Genomic DNA, 19,676 nt, shown 5'->3' with positions numbered 1-19,676 from the left:
TATTTTTGTTTTTGTTTTTGTTTAAATAAATTGTTTAAAATTTTATAAATCTTATGCAGAACCCCAATATCTAACAAAACCAGAATTGTTCTGGTTGATGTATTTGGGGAACTCCTAGCCTTTACAGTTAGACCTATATCCTATACACTTGCTTTTCATTCCAGGGGTGGCCCCAAAGGCAACTCTAAGAAAAGTTAGTACTTTGCAAACCAGAGAGTGAATGAAGTTGGAGGTAGTCAAAGGAATAAACACAAAGTGCTTTAAAATACTCAAACCAGGAAAATGTTATATAGCCTACTTTAATAATTTACAATTTTTGGCATACATGGCCATTCTGGCACTAGACTGTGAGGTCTTGAAGGCAGAGAGTAATATAGGCAGGGGAACTATGCTAAAATAAATAATCTGGAGCAAAGTACACATTGGATTGAGGAGAAAGGGGGCAGAGAAATCAGTCGTGGGATCACTCTAGTAGCCTAGAAAAAAAGTAGGGAGGCCCTAAGCTCAAGTACAAACAAGAAACATGGGAAGACCATGATATCTTTTTTTTTAATGTTTATTTCTTTTTGAGAGAGAGAGTGATAGGGAGGGGCAGAAAGAGAGGAGGACAGAGGATCCCAAGACAGCTCCGTGCTGACAGCAGGGAGCCCAATGTGGGGCTTGAACTCACAAACCGTGAAATCATGACCTGAACTGAAGTCCAATGCTTAACCACCCGGGTTCCCCCAGAGTGTGATATCTTGAAGGTAGGATCGCTATAAGAAAGATTTAATGTGATGTAAGAAAAATGAAATCAGAGAAAAATTGGATGAATTAATCCTTAATAGAAAAATTGTGATATTGGGGTACCTCGGTGGCTCAGTCCATTGAGTGTCTGACTTCGGTTCAGGTCATGATCTCGCAGTTCTTGGGCTTGGACCCCGCGTTGGGCTCTGTGCCAACAGCTTGGAGCCTGGAGCTGCTTTGGATTCTGTGTGTCCCTCTCTCTCTCTGCCACTTCCCCACTCTCATTCTGACTCTCTCTCTCAAAAATAAATAATAAACATTTAAAAATTTTTAAAAAAAAGAAAAATTGTGATATTTTAAACTGAATCAGAGAGTCAAGAGGAGGATCTTGTTAAGTATGAAAGTAAGTAAAAGGTTTAGTATAGAAATCTATTTTTTTATTTAAGTATAATTAACATAGTGTTTTTAGTTTCAGGTGTACAATATAATGATTCAACAATTCTATAAATTACTCAGTGCCCATTAAAATAAGTGTACCCTTAATCCCCTTTATTTCATCCATCCCCCAACCCACCTCCACTCTGGCAACCACCAGTTTGTTCTTTCTATTTAAGAGTCTAGGTTTGTTTGTTTGTCTGTTTTTTTTCTTTGTTCTTTTTTTTTTTTTTTTTTTTTTTTTTGATTCTTAAATTCCACATATGAGTGAAACCCTATGGAATTTGTCTTTCTCTGACTTATTTCACCTAGCATTGTACCTTCTAGGCCCACCCATGTTGTTACAAATGGCAAATTTTCATTCTTTTTAAATTTTAATTGTAATGTTTTTTTTTGAGAGAGAGAGAGAGAGCACAAGCAGGGGAGCAGAGAGAGAGAGAGACACACACACACAGAATCTGAAGCAGGCTCCAGGCTTTGAGCTGTCAGCACAGAGCCTGATGTGGGGCTCAAACTCATGAACCGTGAGATCATGACCTGAGCCAAAGTCAGACACTTAACTCGACTGAGCCAACCAGGCACCCTAGATTACATTCTTTTTTATGGCTGAGTAATATTCCTGTGTGTGTGTGTGTGTGTGTGTGCGTGCGTGCGCACATGCATGTGCACATGCGTATGTATGCATAGCATATCTTCTTGTCCATCCACATCTTCTTGTCCATTCGTCTATTGAAGGACACTTGGATTGCTTCCATATCTAGGCTATTAAAAATAATGCTTCATGCAAAAGAATGAAACCGGACCACTTTGTTAGATCATACATGAAAATAAATTCAAAATGGATTAAAGACCTAAATGTGAGACTGGAAACCATTAAAATCCTAAAGGAGAACACAGGCAGTAACCTCTTTGACATCAGCTTTGACATCAGCTTTGGCAACTTCTTACTAGATATGTCTCCTGAGGCAAGGGAAACAAAAGCAAAAGTAAACTATTGGGACTTCTTCAAAATAAAAAGCTGCATGGTGAAGGAAACAATCAACAAAACTAAAAGGCAACCTACAGAATGGAGAAGATGTTTGCAATTGACAGATCTGATAAAGGATTATTATCCAAAATATATAAAGAACTTATAAAGCTCAACACTCAAAAAACAAATAATCCAATTTAAAAATAGGCAGAAGACATAAATAGACATTTTTCCAAAGAAGACATACAGATGGCAGATAATGAAAAGATGCTCAGCATCACTCATCATTAGAGAAATGCAAAGCAAAACTACAATGAGCTATCACCTCACACCTGTCAGAATGGCTAAAATTAACAAGAAACAACAAGTATTGGCAAGGATGTGGACAAAGGGGAACCCTCTTACACTGTTGCTGGGAATGCAAACTGGTACAGCCACTGTTAAAAACAGTATGGAGGTTCCTCAGAAAGTTAAAAATAAAACCACTGTGCAATCCAACAATTGCACTACTAGATATTTACCCAAAGAATACAAAAATACTAATTCGAAGGGATACATGTACCCTGATGTTTATAGCAGCATTATCTACAATAACTAATTTATGGAAAGAGTCCAGGTGCCCATCAACTGATATATATATCACTTCTTTATACATACACACACACACACACACACACACACAATGGAATATTAGTCATAAGAAAGAATGAAATCTTGCCATTTGCAATGATATGGATGGAGCTAGAGAGTATTATGCTGAGCAAAATAAGTCAGAGAAAGACAAATACCATATGATTTCACTCTTATGTGGAATTTAAGAAACAAAACAAACGACCATGGGCGGGGGGGGGGGAAAAAGAGAAGCGAACTAAGAAACAAACTCTTAACTATAGAGAACAAACTGATGGTTACCAGAGGGAGGTGGTTAGGGGGGTTGGGTTAACTAGGTGATGGGGATTTAGGTGTGCACTTGTGATGAATACCAGCTGTTGTATGTAAGTGTTGAATCACTAAATTATACACGTGAAACTAATATTACACTGTATGTTAACTAACTGGAATTTTAAAAAAAAACTTTAAAAAATGCTGCAATAAACATAAAAGTGCATATGTCTTTAGAGATTTAACTTAAAATTAGAAAATTACAGAAAAAAATATTATAAAATTGTGAGTCACTGAGGTGCACAGCCTTGGTAAAGCTTAAGAGCAATAAAGTGCCCGATGACTGACTTGACCTTAGCTACAAGAATCAAATGAGAACCTTAAAAAATCACAAAACCTGAGCCCTACCCCAGACCAATTACATATTGTTCGATTTGACTAAGGTCCACATTAATCTCAGTCACCTGAGCTTGTAAAGTTGAAGTTATCTAGGATGTCCGCTTTCCCTTCAAAATGTCTAAAGTCAATCTCTGCAACACTGCTGAAATCAGTTCTTTCTTAATATATATGTGGATTATTACAGCTGCCCCCAACTTCTCTCTATACAATCTCTTCCTTCCATTACATTCTGTCATCATATCATGTCTCTGCTTCAAAACCTCGAAGGACTTCCTACTGCCTGTAAGATGATGTAATAAGTCTTTATAAAACCTGGCATACAAGCATTCATGGCCTTCTATAAATCTGACTTCAAAATGTCTTCATACTGTTCCCCAGTATGAATTTACATAGACCAATCTACTCACCACTGCTTAACACATGTGCATTCTTCCTACTTTGCATACTTTGTTTTGCTGAGTTCTGTTCAATATAACGCTAATTTGCCTTTTCTTTAATCACTTTAAATTTCACCTTTCTTGATCCAGCTCAAGTTCTAGCCTTTTTATAAATTCTTCTTCAGCTTATCTGTGAACTCCTAGAAAACCAAATAATTGTATCATTATCTTGGCAATTGATATACATTGAGTTTATTTATATTATTTAAGTTTTATAGCCCTTATATGTATAACTTTTGATTCTACATAGTGTAAAACATTGTACTTTATATATCACAGGCACATTAAAAATACTTTAAGAAAGTAAGTAATTAAATGTCTTTATCAGGTTTATAAGAATAGCTTACAGGAAACTTTTTAATTTGAGGCCTCTCAAATTAAATAACATTTATTGAATTTATAGTTACTGGACCTCAGTTTCTGTTCAGGTCCCACAATTTAACCTCTCTGGACCCTGATTTTTCTTTCTACAAGAGAATTGTAATAGGCTCTGTATAAATTCTTTGGTTATTATCATGTCAAATAATGAATTTAAAAGAGCTACAAAGTGATATATAAATATTAATCATACTTTATACTATTATTTGTGGTCATTGCATAGTACAGCGGAAAAGGAGGAATAAATTTTCACTTAAAGGTTTTCTCATAAAGGTTTTATTAATTCGCTGATAAATGTGCATCTGCTATATTATTCTAAGTGCTATGAAACTTATAAAATAAATAACAGATGTAGATTCCTTCTCTTTATCTTACAGCTAATTAAAGTAGAAAAAAACCTTTATGATTTTAATCAAGTGTTTAATCTGCACTTGTATAGTGCCTTGTACTAAGTACTATGGAGATACAAAAGAATCAATTAACCTGTCTCCAGAAAGAGCTCACAACCTAATTGGAAAGATATACCATATATGAAGACAAAGAACAAAAGCATATTAATATGTAATATAGACAAGTACTATATCTGGGAGGCAAGGCTGATAAAGATGAATAAGTACCAACTAGTAGAAATGACCATAAAATATTGGATATTAAAAGTTAATACAGGGGACACCTGGCTGGCTCAGTCAGTAGAGTACATGACTTTTAATCTCAGGGTTGTGAGTTCAAGCCCCATGTTGGGCATGGAGCCCACTTGAAAACAAAAGTTAATACAATATTAACAATATGCAATATTCTATTCCTCTCATTTGTCACTTTTTAAAAGTTATCTAACCATCTATTCTTAATAAAGTTAGATTTAACAACATTCATCTATTTAAAAGTACAAATGCACAAGCTTTAAAAAATAAATGTCCAAGTTTTTTTAAAAATCCCTAAAATTATCTTTATCCTCAACATTATAACAAAAAAGAAATCAGGTCTGGGATTACCTCCAAAGAAAATTATTAATTAAATTCAGGGTGTTCGTGCAAGATAACCCACACCATGAGTGAAACACATGGTGCTAATAACAAAGTTTATCAGTATGGTAACTCAAGAGTAGAGCACATAACAAAGCACACAGGATCTTCTAAGCCCCCATGTTGGTTCTACAAGAGTGTCGTCCAGTTGCAGCCTAGACAGGCAACAAGAACACCCAAAGAGAGAGATGCCTTCTTTCACACTCTATTTTTTTAGCTTAGTCCAAGAGGGGGTAGAAAACCCTTTGTTTCTCTAAGGAACAACATATTATGTAGGTATGTGTGTAGGTCCTATATATATAGGAATTCTGTACCTGGGAACAGCAATAGGGAGTATGACTACAAAGGGCAGGTTCCACATACTGAGGGCCTTGGGAACAGTGCCAACATCAGCCAAAGGCCCTACTGTCCATCTGCCAACCAGCTCAGTGACTAATCTGGCTTTCTGTTGGGCCTCTGGGAAGAGAGAAGGAAGAGAGCCCCTGTAGCCATTTAGCTAAAACTGAGGGTTTATTCCCCTTCAGTCTACCCTCTGACCCTTGTGACTCAGTAGGTATATGCCTTCACTAGGTGGAACAGTTATCAGTTGGATTTTAAATGGTGCCTTCTGAAGGAGAAATCAGATAAGCCAGAGAAATTCCAAAACAAACAATATTGCACAACATCAATTACCCTGAGGAATCTGCCTATAGTATATTCAACAAATGGTCCAAAGCTATGCATTTATAATATTACTCGGGTCAAGGAATCAATGCTATTTTTGTTCAGTGATAACAGCCCAAGCCTTCTCAGTGGTAGTGTCCCTCAGTGTAGATGATTTGGGGTCATACCCTCAGCTTCATGGGTGCCTATTCAAGGAAGGAGCCCTTGTGCAAAGTAATGAAAGCTTGTATCCCTACATACTTGCCATCTTGCAGGTAGGTTTGATGCTGACCCTAGAGATCACAGCTGGGAAAGTTGCCAGTGCCTTTTAGATTTTGAGTCATATAACACCACACTCTAACCAAATGAGCTAACCAGCCAGTTGGTGCCATTATAAAAGGTCTCATAGTTATTCCCAAAGTATGTAGACAGTGTTATGTCCAGATAGGAAGCAGGAAGGCCTTGCTTTTCACATAAGAAAACAAGTTCCCCTGGATCGCAGAGAGTGCCAGCCAGTCTGGTTCAATGCTACATTTTGTATCTATGTGGCATTTATGTTTCCCTGGGGTTAGCACACTGCCAGTGTGCTGTTAGCCAGACTCAACTGTAGGTCTGAAGTGGGGAAAAGTGCTACCAGGTGGCCCTGATGGATCACTGGGAGCTGAGATGTCAGGATATGAGTGTCCTTCTGCCTCTAAGAAGATAAAGGGAGTTTTACACAGCATAATTAGTAAGGACAGAATTATGGATAGCCCGAACAAATAAGGACTCTGGAGTAATGAGTAATTCCTATGACACTGTCTGGGAGTGGAATGCACAGAATGTCCTCCATAATTAAGAAGGTTGAGGATGACAAATACAACATCCTGATAGCTTTGAAATAAGTGTCATTGTGTGGGATAGCTGTAGAGGATTATTCAGTATAGTTTGTTAATATCTGTAAGAAAGGCAACAGGAGAATTATTCATGCTATATTCACCCTCTCACCTTCTGTGGTCAGTTATGTTTATGCCCATGCCAAGTCCATCATTATCTTCAGTGGTGATCTATATGGACTGTCCTTTTTTTCTGGAACAGTAAGTTCCACACAAAACCAGGAGGTGCCATTTTCCCACCAAAGATGTCCTCCAGACAGAATATATTGTATGGGACTACAGCAAAATCTCTTGCCTGTAGAGTGAGTGCACAACAAAAATTTAAAACTGTTGTAACAAAGAGAGAATAAAAATTACCATTCCTCTGGGTGTAATCTGCAAATGTCATCTGAAAAGTAGGAGAATATTGACATTTGTGTCCATCCATTCATCTGTAATAAGAACAACAGGAACTTCCCAGCCACCTGTTGAAAGGTGCCAAAAAAGGAGAGAAATTTTGAGGTATAAAAACTCAGGGTCCTGGCATACCAAGTATATTCTCCATTTCTGCTCTTCAACTCCAATATGCCAAGGAACTTCACCACAGCGTAAGGACCTTTATGAGGTATGAGAAGTGCTCAAAGTATAAACGGAAGAGGACAGCCAGACTGGACAATGTACGGAGGTCACCATGGAGGGGTGTTGGTGCACCCATCTTTTAGAATATCATTCCAGCATTCTGTACTGCCTGTAGAGAAGAGGGAACACGGACAAGCCAGCCACTCAACACTATGTTGGCAAGCTTTGGCAACAACTGTGAAAGGCATTCCAATTGTTTGTATTATTTCTGGAAATCTTACTATGTGATAAATATGCTTCAGTCTTAATAGTATTATATGGTCCACACATGGAGAGACACAGTATCTCTATATCCAGAAAAGGTGTATATACCATTCAGTAGCTAGAGGAAATGAGATATTCAAAAGTTAACAAATGTCATCAGAGTGTCTTGACTTCAGTCATAGACACTTACAATGCCAGTGTCAAACAGCGTCGTTAAATAGTGTAATGGTGTTGTTCAGTACCCCTATCTGAATCTATTCTTGCATGAGAAATGCAATCTTTCTCCTCCAGGTATGTAGCACTCTTGTACAGCCATGGCAGGCCTGGTCAGTGCATCTGGGTATTGACAACATGCCTGGCCAACAGTTACCAAAACTGCCAGTAGAAGTCACAACAAATATGTCCCACTGATATGTGGACATACTTGTGCAGGACTTAAATACCACAGTATTTTCATGCCAGTTATGCAGTCTGATAAAGGAACAATTGGAGTTCACACAAAAAGGTCCAAAAGCCTTTACATTGGTTGCAATTCTGGGCTTTGAGTCATAGGTAACACCAACTCACAGCCGCAATATGGGAACTTGTTTGCCCAGGTTGTTTTGCATTCTAGAACAGTAGACACTTGGGCCCTCATTTCTAGCAAGCCCATAAATATTTGAGGCTCTTCTTTCTAGCATAGTGAACTGAGAAGTGTGGTTAGCAGTCCTTTAGAGGGGGACACAGGGATAGAGCCCAGCCCTGGTCCTTCTTAAGTTTGAAAGAGCCCAGATCAGGGAACAAAGAAAGCCTGGCTTCTGGAGTTGAATCAATTTCATAAAGTAGAGCTGATGACTGTGAATGTTCCAACCCATAATCCCATTTCAAGAGTTGAGATGAAACAGGGTATTTCCCTTGGTTCTATTCTCCAAATCCTTTCCTGAAGAGTCTAGAGACTATGAGATCTTACCAGATGGTGAATGTGGTGAGGCTCAACCGCTGTAATGTCTGAGGGATAGTCCTCTGCAGGGACTCTCTTCACCTAATCTTCTGGCAACTCCCCCTCTCCTAACAACTCCTCAAGCCAGTGGCCATTGGATCTTCTGTGTCTCATCCCATGGGTCTCTTTTCCACCTTCTCAGATTTTTGAAGTGGATCACACTTCCATACTCTAAAATTATACAACACATCACCTCTGTCTTATCATTGCTTCTCTCTATGAGCAATACCAGAAGTCTAGCCTATCTTCTTCCTTTGTACCTTTTTTCTTTTTATTTTGTATAGAAACCTGTGCCACATTTTAGGCTCTCACTTTCCATTTCTTTCCCTGAAATGAGGCTTGTATGACCCAAAAGAACTATTTCATTTCTAACATTGCCTCCCAGGTGAAGGAGTAAAATCAAAGCCGTTATCCACATACATGGACCTGTTCTGATTCAGTCATTTAACATTCTTTATACCAAGGGCATGTTGTCAGGCCCATCCCCTCGCAAGCCCTGGGTTTTCTTAGAATTATGGTAACGTAGCTAGTGTCTACATCTGCTGTGGATCAAGTCCAGTTCACATAAAGAGTCTCGGGAAAATCACCCCAACAGGGATCTATTTTACCAAAGCTACCAAGCATCCAGTTTGAAAATGGTGACAATGCCTGTCCCAGCACTACGAGTTAACCCAGACTGCTTATTGTGTAGCAAGGGCATTCCCCCTACTCCACTTGTTTTAATACCACTATTGTCTCTTCATCATGCAAACAAGCAAGCCAAGTCTCTAAGGATTCTTCCAAGTGTTTATGGTAGTTTGAGAACCCAGCTCTTACTTTGTTTATTGATGGATTTCCTTCTGCTGGGATTCCCATTCAGGTTCCTATGGAACATGCCTCACAATAACTGGCTTCATATCATAGGGGATAGTTCACATCATAACAGGGGAGTTAACATAATAGTGGGAGTTTGCCCCACTCTCTCTTCTAAAGGGGCTCCTATCACTCTTTCTAGTTCACTCTCCCACTTAGGGCTCATGAAAATCTCTAAGCTGGTAAGGAAGGAAGGAAGGACAGAACTGAATTTCAAACCACCTTATCACCACTAGTCCCCCTCTTTAGTATACACTGTAGTGCTTCTTTCATCCTTGGGCATAGCTACTGAGACCTTCCTAAGTCCACCAAGTGAATTACACTGACCCCAAGGAGAAATTCTTCCACCCCAGCATGCTTCCCTTCCAAATATCCATGACATTAAACTTTGTTGGACACCAACTGTTGTACAAGATGCACAGTTACAAAACCACTAATGACACACATAGTGCTAATAGCAGCAAAGTTTATTAGTAAAGGCAACTTACAAGCAGAGAAGGAACAGTACAAAAGATCTCCCAGCTCCCATAGTGGTTCCATAGGACTTGGATTTGTGACAAAAGCACTCCAAGAGATAAAATACTATATCCTATGGCTTGCTCTGTATTTATGGGTTAGTGTGAGAAAGGGTAGAAAGCACTTTGTTTCTCTAACAGTAAATGTATCAAGGGAACTTCGGGTCTAGGAACAGTGCTTGGGGGTATGCACACCAAAAAGCAAAGTCTACACATGTAGGACCCTGAGAACAGTGTTGATATTAGCTGCTAAAAGGCTGTAGTGTCCTGCTGTCCCTCAGCAAAGTGGGAAGGAATAAAGCCCCCATGGCCACCCAGCTAAAACCAAAGATGTGTGAGTGTGTGTGTGTGTGTGTGTGTGTGTGTGTGTGTGTGTGTGTAGGGGTATGTTAGATTATAGATAATTTATTTGGTATTGTAACAAAAATGAAACAAGTTTGTTGTTAATTATATGTATATACTATGATGTGAATGTTACGCTTCTATTTTGTATTAGGATATGATTACAGCATTTGATCTAGAAGTGTAAATAAAACATAATTCCTGTTATGGATATGTGGGGGACTCTCATATGAAGGGAAAGGGTATTATGGTATCAATCATCTTTTTTTCAAATTCCTGAATCAGACTGGGAAGGAACAATCCTAGAGAGACAAATGATGAGAATCTGCTTCCTTTAGTCTTCTCCACAGTAATAATAGCAAGCAATCTCCTGGATGCTGGGTCATGGGAGCCTTTCAACATGAAGACAACTAAAAATCAGTGAGAGTACTTCTGGGGAAAAGTGCCTTTGAGCCCTGGGAGGAAGCCACTGCACAGGGACCTGTATTCTAAATGCCAGTGTTTTTACTTTTCTTATGTTCTCTATCTGTGTTTTACTTACAGTGTAGTAAAATTTATTTGAAAATTATAGTTTGCTTCAGCCTAAGTAAAGAGAGCAAAGGAAAATTTTTTCACTTGAACTCAGAGTGGTGGACACCTAGTGTCCAATGACAACTGTTAGGTGAACTGAGAAGGTTCAGTGTGATTCTGATAAAATTCAAGAAGACATCGTCTCTTTCCAGTAGAAAGCATGTTATTTGTTTAGGATTTGTTTTAATGCGAAATGGTATTTTCTTGGTTATGATGCACTGGCGTTTACTACCAGGGAAATGAATCAAGTGAACAGCATTCCCTGTTTCATCTCTTGCCTTCAGTCTGTTTTGAAGATATTTATTAATACTTATTGACACATGTCAGAAAAGTAAGAACTGGAAGGAACCAGGGGGGTTGTATGAGATAGGAGATAGAAAATTATTTAAAATTTAAAAATCTCTTTATGCTAAGCATCATGTGTAAATTAAATAATTTACATTAAGATAATTTTACATTTTAATAAGAGGTTTAACTGTTCATAATTAAGTAATTTGAATACAAAAGTTGAAGACAACGATGAATGGGCTATTAAAATGTATCATCAGCTCCATCTACTTTATTAGATATAAATGGGACATCATCTACTAGTCTCAAGCCAGTAAAAATTGGTTGGTTGGTTGGTTGGTTTTTTGGTTTGGCTAATCTGTTTGTTTTGGGACATATGACAGCAGTCGTTTAAGATACTAGTTCTCAGAATAGATCAAGAACAAGTAGTAGTACTTACTAAACAATAACTTGAATAAAGCACAGTGACACTTTCCACATGTGCCTAATTAGGGTGATAAAGTAGGGTTTTCTTAGAGTAAATGTGTACAAGTGCATAGAGATTATATGAGGCATAAGATATTTTGTCACCTGCCTTTTAGATTTTCTGTATCCGTTGGTGTTAAACAATTTGATTGTATGTCTTGGTGTAGTTGTCTTCATGTTTCTTTTCCTGGGAGTTTGCTGAGTTTCGTGGGTCTGTGTTTTATAGTTTTCACCAAATTTGGAATTTTTTCAGCCATTATTGTTTCTTTTTTTTAATATAATTTATTGTCAAATTGGCTAACATACAGTGTGTAAAATGTGCTCTTGGTTTTTGGGGTAGATTCTCGTGATTCATCACTTACATACAACACCCAATGCTCATCCCAACAAGTGCCCTCCTCAATACCCATCACCCATTTTCCCCTCCCCCCACCCCTGCCATCAACCCTCAGTTTGTTCTCTGTATTTAAGAGTCTCTTATGGTTTGCCTCCCTCCCTTTCTGTTTGTAACTATTTTTTTTCCCCTTCCCTTCCCCCATGGTCTTCTGTTAAGTTTCTCAAGATCCACGTATGAGTGTAAACATATGATACCTGTCTTTCTCTGACTGACTTATTTCACTCAGCATAATACCTTCCAGTTCCATCCACGTTGCTGCAAATGGCATGATTTCATTCTTTCTCATTGCCAAGTAGTATTCCATTGTATATATAAACCACTTCTTCTTTACCCATTCATCAGTTGATGGACATTTAAGCTCTTACCATAATTTGGCTATTGTTGAAAGCGCTGCTATAAACATTGGGGTACATGGGCCCCTATGAATCAGCGTTCCTGTATCCTTTGGATAAACCTAGTAGTGCTATTGCTGGGTCATAGGGTAGTTCTGTTTTTAATTTTTTGAGTAACCTCCACACTGTTTTCCAGAGCATCAGCCATTATTTTTTCAAATTTAATGTCCTTGTCTGCTAATTCTATTATCTTGTTAGTTTGGGGTCAGTTTTTATGATTGATTTTTTTTCTAATTATGCATCGTGTTTTCCTGTTTCTTTGCATGCCTTCTAATTTTGATTGGATGCCTGACATTGTGAATTTTATCTCATTTGGTACTGGATATTTTTTAATTCCCACAAACATTTTTGAGCTTTGTTTAACTGAAATATTGTTAAGGGACTTGGGAAAGGTTTGATCCTTTCAGGTCTTGGTTTTAAAATTTGTTAGGCAGGACTAGAACAGTGTTTATTCTAGGGCTAATTATACCCTAACTACTGAAGCAAGATCCTTGAGTATTCTACCTGATGCCTGTGAGTTTTGAGGTTTCCAAGCCTGGCTGGTAGGAATGGGTCCATTCCCAGCATGTGTGAGTATCTAGCACTTTCACCTCTAATCCTTTTCAGGTGGTTCTTTCCTTGGTCTCAGGTGCATTCCTGACACATAGGCACTTATCATTATTTAGCTGAACACTCAAGGGGTCTGTCCACTCATCTGTGGAGTTCTCTCTCCAGGCAGCTCTCTCCTCTCCAGTTCTCCTTCCTGAGCACTGTAGCCATTTGGGTCTCCCCTGGACTCTCAGTACCATCTCCTCATCTCAGGAGTCTTCCAGCTGTGTCTGGATTTCTCTCTCTGTGATGTAGCCTGGAAACTATCCCAAGGCAGTAAACTAGGGCAATCATAGGGCTTCTGCATTTGGTTTCTCTCATTGTCACCTGATGTCCAGTTTCTTACAAACTGTTGTTTCATATATTTTGTCTGTTTTTTGGTTGTTTCATGCAAGGAGGTAAATCTAGTCCCTGTGACTCCTGATTGGCCAGAAGCCTAAGTCTGAGTTATAGACTTTTAATTTGGGGTAGAAATGAATTTCAAGAGAAGCATAGAAGAGCTATTTCAGACATTAATAGAATTAGTTAAATAAGTCATGATATACCTAGATAATAGAATATTATGCAGCTGATCAAGTATAATTATGTGTTCTGCCATTGAAAGCTGTTGAAGGTATATATATAGTGAAAACATTAAATTCATTATTTCATCATTCAAAAAATATTTATTGAGTTTCCATTTGATAGCAGCCATCATGTTAGGCATTTGGGATCCAATAATAAGCAAGATAGACATTGCTCTACCTTTAAGCAAATTTGTTGATTTAAATTCTAGTTTGTGGGTGAGGGGGTGTAGAATAGAAAATAAACAGATTATTGTGTCTAATGGTAAATTCTGCAAAGTAAATATACAGAATGATATTCTAAGATGAATGGGATGGGGCCCCTACTTTAGATAAGGTGATCAGAGTGTGGCTCAGTTGGTTAAGCGCCAGACTTCATCTCAGATCATGATCTCACGGTTCATGGGTTCGAGCCCTGCGTCAGGCTCTGTGCTGACAGCTCAGAGCCTGGAGCCTGCTTCGGATTCTGTGTCTCCCCCTCTCTCTCTGCCCCTCCCCCGCTCCCGCGCGCTCTCTCTCTCTCTCTCTCTCTCTCTCTCTCAATAAATAAACATTTTTTAAAAATTAGATGATCAGAGAAAACTTCACTGAGAAAATGACACTTAGTTTGAAGTATGAGGATAAAGTTACAACAGTATTCTACTCAGAGGAAATAGCAAGTGTAAAGGCCTCAAGACAGGTCAGAACTTAGCATGTTTGAGAAGCAAAAAAAGGGAGAAAGGAAGAACAAGGACAATAGTGGTCAGAGGTTGTGGAGTTTTTCAGGAACTAGATCATACACTGTTGTAGACCTTGTGTAGGAGTTTGGGTTTTATTCTAAGTTGCAGAAAAGTGAAGAGTAGTATCTCATTTATGTAATAGTGTAAAATGATGGTCACATGTATGCATGTAAGATCTCCAGAAGGATCTGCAGGCATAATTGGTTAACCATGGTTACCTATGAAGAGTAGAAATAGGGATTGAGGGAGTAGGACAGAAACGGTTTTACCTTATACCTCTCATTACTAAATATTTTACCTTGAGCACATATTACTTCTCAAATCAAATAAACTAGTATATTTATATTTTTAATGTTTTTTTAAATTATTTTTGAGAGAGAGAGAGAGAGACAGAGTGTGAGTGGGAGATGGTGACTGGGGAGAGGCAGAGAGAGAGGGAGACACAGTATCTGAAGCAGGCTCCAGGATCTGAGCTGTCAGCACAGAGCCTGATGTGGGGCTCAAACTCATGAACTGCAAGATATGACCAGAGCCAAAGTCGGACACTTAACCAACTAAGCCACCCAGGTGCCCCTGTATTTATATTTTTAAAAGAGTGTTTATGAATTATTTTTTTAAAACATTGGTCAGACATATGAACCAGAAGTCCACAAAGGAGAAATACCAATAAACCTATGAAAAGATAATCTTACGTAGTGATCAGAAAAAAAGTACAATTTGGACTTTCACCCCCCAGATATTGGAAAAGACAAAAAATATGAATAGTATTCAGTTTATTTGAGGACTAAGGGAAATACATGCTTTTGTGTACTTCTGGTGTTAATGTGTATCAATTTAGACTTTCTAGAGGGGAGTAAGACAATTATACTTCAAAAATTCTGAAAAGTACCTATCTCAACATTCAGTAAGGTTTTTTCTAGAAATTTATGCTAAGGAAGTAAATCAGAAAAAAAAATTTTAAAGTACAATGATACAGATACTAGATCATTCACCATTTACAGCATTGTTTATAATAGAATAATTAGACCCTAATAATAGCTATCAGTAGAAGATTGATTATTTAAATTAATTGCATTCCATTGAAGATAGCCATTAAAATTTATGGTGCAGTTATATATTTATTGATATATCAGGATGTTTACGGAGTATTATTCAGTAAAACATGTAGGTTAGAATATTAAAATAGGATTTCCTTTTTTTCTTTTCACTTATAGGCTTAGGTGTATATGTGTTTGCATATAGAACTCCTAGAAGGATTTACAAAAAAATGTTAATAGTAATTTTTGTCATGTATTAGGGCTTTTAATATGTTAATATTTTAATTTTTTGTAATGATTAGTTACAAAATTACATTAATTTTCCAATGAGCAAACAAATCTAGCCTATAAAAAAAGGGAAAAAATGGAGAATATTAGTAATCTAGAAGTTTGTTTAGATATTTATGCATATAACTTGATAAATAGTAATAAAATTCAATTAAAATACTGGTTTGATAGAATAACTGACCTTCATACTTTTCAATTTTATAGGACTAGAAGAAATTGCAAAAGAAAGAGAAAAACTAAAAAAGGCAGAAAGTATCCAGATCAAAGAAGAAATATTTGAGACTTCTGAAGATACTTTAAATTGCTCAAATCCAGATCTTTGTGAGCAAAAGGAAGATCCTAAAGAAAAAGATAACACAAACTTGTTTCTTCAGAAACCTGGCTCTTTTTCAAAATTAAGCAAGCTTTTAGAAGTAGCTAAAATGTCTCCTGAGTCAGACATAATAACCCCCAAACCAAATAGTAGTGCAAACGGGTGTACATTGTCTTATCAAAACAGTGGAAAACATTCATTGGCCAGCATTCAATCAACAGCAACACAAAGCAACATGGAGAAGACAGACTCTAATAATCCATTCAGTCCTGGTTCAGGTGGTCCAGGGAAGTTCTACAGCCCTCTACCCAATGACCAGCTGTTAAAAACACTGACTGAAAAGAATAGACAGTGGTTCAGCCTTTTGCCAAGAACCCCTTGTGATGACAGTTCACTCACCCATACTGATGCATCAGCTGCTTCTGTGGTGACTCCTCAGTCTCAGCCACCATCCCAGTCCCCCTCCCCTGCTCCGGCTCCCCTCTTGGGGTCATCTTCTGCTCAGAATCCTGTTGGCCTAAATCCATTTGCTGTATCACCTCTTCAGGTTTGTACTGGTCATTTTTATGTTGCTTTCTTTAATCTTTGACCCCATGAAGATGGGGAATCCATTGAATATTTGTATGATCACTGCCACCGTTTGAAAACTGGGAAGAGTCAGAATTGCTATTACCAAGCTTCATTACAAACCTATGCACTTCTAGTCTAATGCAGAGGCGTATTTAATAACTTTGTTTTCAGAATTTAAAAAATAATTTAAGATGCTAAACATTTTTCCTAACTTTTTAGATTATTCTACTTATGAAATGTTTTGTTTTTTGTAGATGAAAAGTGGAGTATCTATGATGGGACTCCAGTTTTGTGGATGGCCCACTGGCGTGCTTACCTCCAATATTCCATTTACGTCACCTTTACCTAGTCTGGGATCGGGGTTGGGATTATCTGAAGGAAATGGTAATTCGTTCTTGACTCCCAATGTTGCTTCAAGTAAAAGTGAATCTCCAGTCCCACAGAATGAAAAAGTCTCTTCAACTCAACCTGCAGCTGTCGAAGTAGCAAAACCAGTAGATTTTCCTAGTCCAAAACCTATTCCAGAAGGTGGGTACATTGAGATGGTGTTTAGTCACTTACATTATTTCGCTGTTAATAGAGTCCTGTATTATAACTGAATCTTTGATGGTTATATATGTGTTTATAAATCTTTTGATTTGCATTGTGCCATTAATTTGTATTCAAGATATTTGTAAAAGTTCTACATATTCATCTTGACTTAGAAATGCAGTTTGGTTGGTGGAGAATTATTGACCCAGAGGACCTAAAAGCTTTGCTCAAAGTGCTGCATCTCAGAGGAATAAGAGAAAAGGCATTACAGAAACAAATTCAGAAACACTTGGATTATATTACCCAAGCCTGCATCAAGAATAAGGATGGTATGTATCTAAAAGAAATTTCTGCTCTTTGCTTACTTATGAAGATTTTACTAATTCTTTTACCTTAGGATATATTTTAGTATGTCTTAATTTATTACTAAAAGGCATCCTTTTTTCCTATTTTACTCAACAAACAGTAACTATTTACATTTCTTGAAGTGGTATTACTTATAATTTTTTACAACCTGCAGACATATTGTGTTGTTTCTTAAAAAAGAATATTCCTGCTTTTAAAAATAAGCTGCCTGCATATGCACAGGTGCATTTGTGTGTGTTTGATTACATGCATGAGTTCCCATGGAATTTTGTTTACTTTCCGAGAGAAATCACTGAGGAGTAAAGTAGATTTTAAAATTAATTTCTTTTCAAATGTAGTTGCTATTATTGAATTAAATGAAAATGAAGAAAACCAGGTAACTCGAGATATTGTGGAGAACTGGTCAGTAGAAGAACAAGCAATGGAAATGGATTTGAGTATTCTTCAACAGGTAGAAGATCTAGAAAGGAGAGTTGCATCAGCAAGTTTGCAAGTAAAGGTAAAATTGGCTTGGAATAAAATCTGTTTTTAGGATAATGGAAGGTAACTAACATTGATTATATGCCTGATATATGCCAGTTCCTGTGTTGAATGTTTTCATTTTATCTCATTTAAGTCTCCATACAATCCTGAATTAATTTCTCCCATCGCACAGGTAAGAAAACAGGCTCAGAGTAAGTAACCTGCCAGTAGTCTTAGAGTAAGTGGCTACATGTGGGTTCAAATCAAGTCACTCTGTCAGTCTAACTCCAGATCATATGCTCTTGTTCTTAAACCTCACTGCATCCTTAATGACAATCAAAAATCTCATTTCTGGTATGCAGTTCTTTACTGCAAGCAGACTTTCACAGTTTTACCCGTGATAATATAATGCTCTATTAAACTCCTACTGTAGTGTTTCATATAGGACCAGGAGGAACCTCTATACAAGCCATGTTCTGTGTCAGACTTTCACTCTATATAATGTAAAATTGGAGAATGTAGCTGTATCTGAATGTATGTTATATTATGGTACTCAGACACGCATAACCTACATATTATGTAAGCTTTTAATATATGTATTTATCTACTGGGCATTACCGTGTCACAAACAATGATCAGAACTGGTTTCCAGTGGAAGGGCAAAAGAAAAGCTTTATCTCTGTGCAAGACTTTTTTGGTTTTGTAAAGAGTATAAAGGCCCTCTCAATTGATAATAAGGTGAGGTCTCTGAAGATATAAATGGATTGATGATGAATAAGTGTGAGACATACACCTGAAAAGGTTTGGAAAATGTAGTTTCCATGTAATTCAATTTGATATTTCATGTTTTATCCAGAATGAGAAGCTTATGCCATAATACTATCCTATCCGATAATTAAAATATTTCTTCAAAATTACTTTAATGCTGGCATTCAGAAACTTTCAGGGATCTCCAAAAAATATCATTTTCCAGAGCCAATAAAATATCCTTTTCTTGCCACAGACATAACTACCATAACTACTTTGGGAAGCAAAAATTTATCATTTACTGTAACCATTGTCCTAGCCAACTATATGAATCTTCTTCCTGGGACTGTAATACAATATAAAACTGACTCATTTATCTGGCATCTTCAACAAATGAACTCTTTTACACAAATTAATTTTCTGGAGAAATTATAATTATTCCTTTTAGTGGCATAATTTTTTAAACATGTTTGTTGGGTCACTTATGTTATGCATTACACTACCTTCTTAAATTGAGAATAATGAGTTTGATTTAAATTATATTGGTGACATAGTATCTTCAGTATGAAGACCAATTATTAGATAATGATTCCCTCAGGAAATGTGAAGAGGTTTTACCCCTACATTAAATGATCCTAGTATGCTTTGCTTTTTAAATGACAATATCTGCTTTCTATAGTCTGTTTTCTCTCATGGTCAGTTGTTACTACTTGCTGGTTTAAATTTGATTGGCTCTAAAATCACGAAAACAAAAACAAAATAAATAGATAAATTTGACTGGTTCTAATAGCCCTATTTTCCTCCAACTTCCCTCCCTCTATCTAATTTGCCAGTTCTGATTGGCTATTGGTTGGAAAAGCATATCATCATGCTTTTCTAACTTATGTATAAAGTCAGAACATGGACCTGAAACATTTTCCTGGAGACACACTCAGGTTTTAGTGCACTGACCCTTTCACATTATTGGCTGCTTAGATGTGTTTGGCTGTGTTTTCAGTAGCTAAGTGGAAATTTTTTCTTAAGTTTACTTATTTATTTGGAGAGAGAGAGAGAGACAGAGAGAGAGAAAGCGCAAGTGGGGGAGTGGTGGACAGAGAGAATCCC

General features: G+C 37.3%; 1 protein-coding gene across 19 annotated transcripts in view; it reads left to right on the top strand.

Moving 5' to 3' along the window:
* The window catches only part of BAZ2B (bromodomain adjacent to zinc finger domain 2B), a 433,092-nt gene that overhangs the window by 396,023 nt on the left and 17,393 nt on the right, over window positions 1–19,676 (top strand). For all 19 annotated transcript variants that reach the window (XM_042994501.1, XM_042994503.1, XM_042994502.1 and 16 more), the window contains 4 exons: window positions 15,788–16,443; window positions 16,721–16,994; window positions 17,171–17,326; window positions 17,702–17,862. In XM_042994501.1, coding sequence (XP_042850435.1) covers window positions 15,788–16,443; window positions 16,721–16,994; window positions 17,171–17,326; window positions 17,702–17,862 — 1,247 coding nt within the window. The remainder of the gene's footprint in view (window positions 1–15,787; window positions 16,444–16,720; window positions 16,995–17,170; window positions 17,327–17,701; window positions 17,863–19,676) is intronic.

This window comes from Panthera tigris, chromosome C1 (genome assembly GCF_018350195.1).
Source record: "Panthera tigris isolate Pti1 chromosome C1, P.tigris_Pti1_mat1.1, whole genome shotgun sequence".
In the NCBI taxonomy this organism is placed as follows: domain Eukaryota; kingdom Metazoa; phylum Chordata; class Mammalia; order Carnivora; family Felidae; genus Panthera; species Panthera tigris.
Note: the sequence above shows the minus strand (reverse complement) of the source record. Positions and strands in the feature narration are given on the sequence as shown.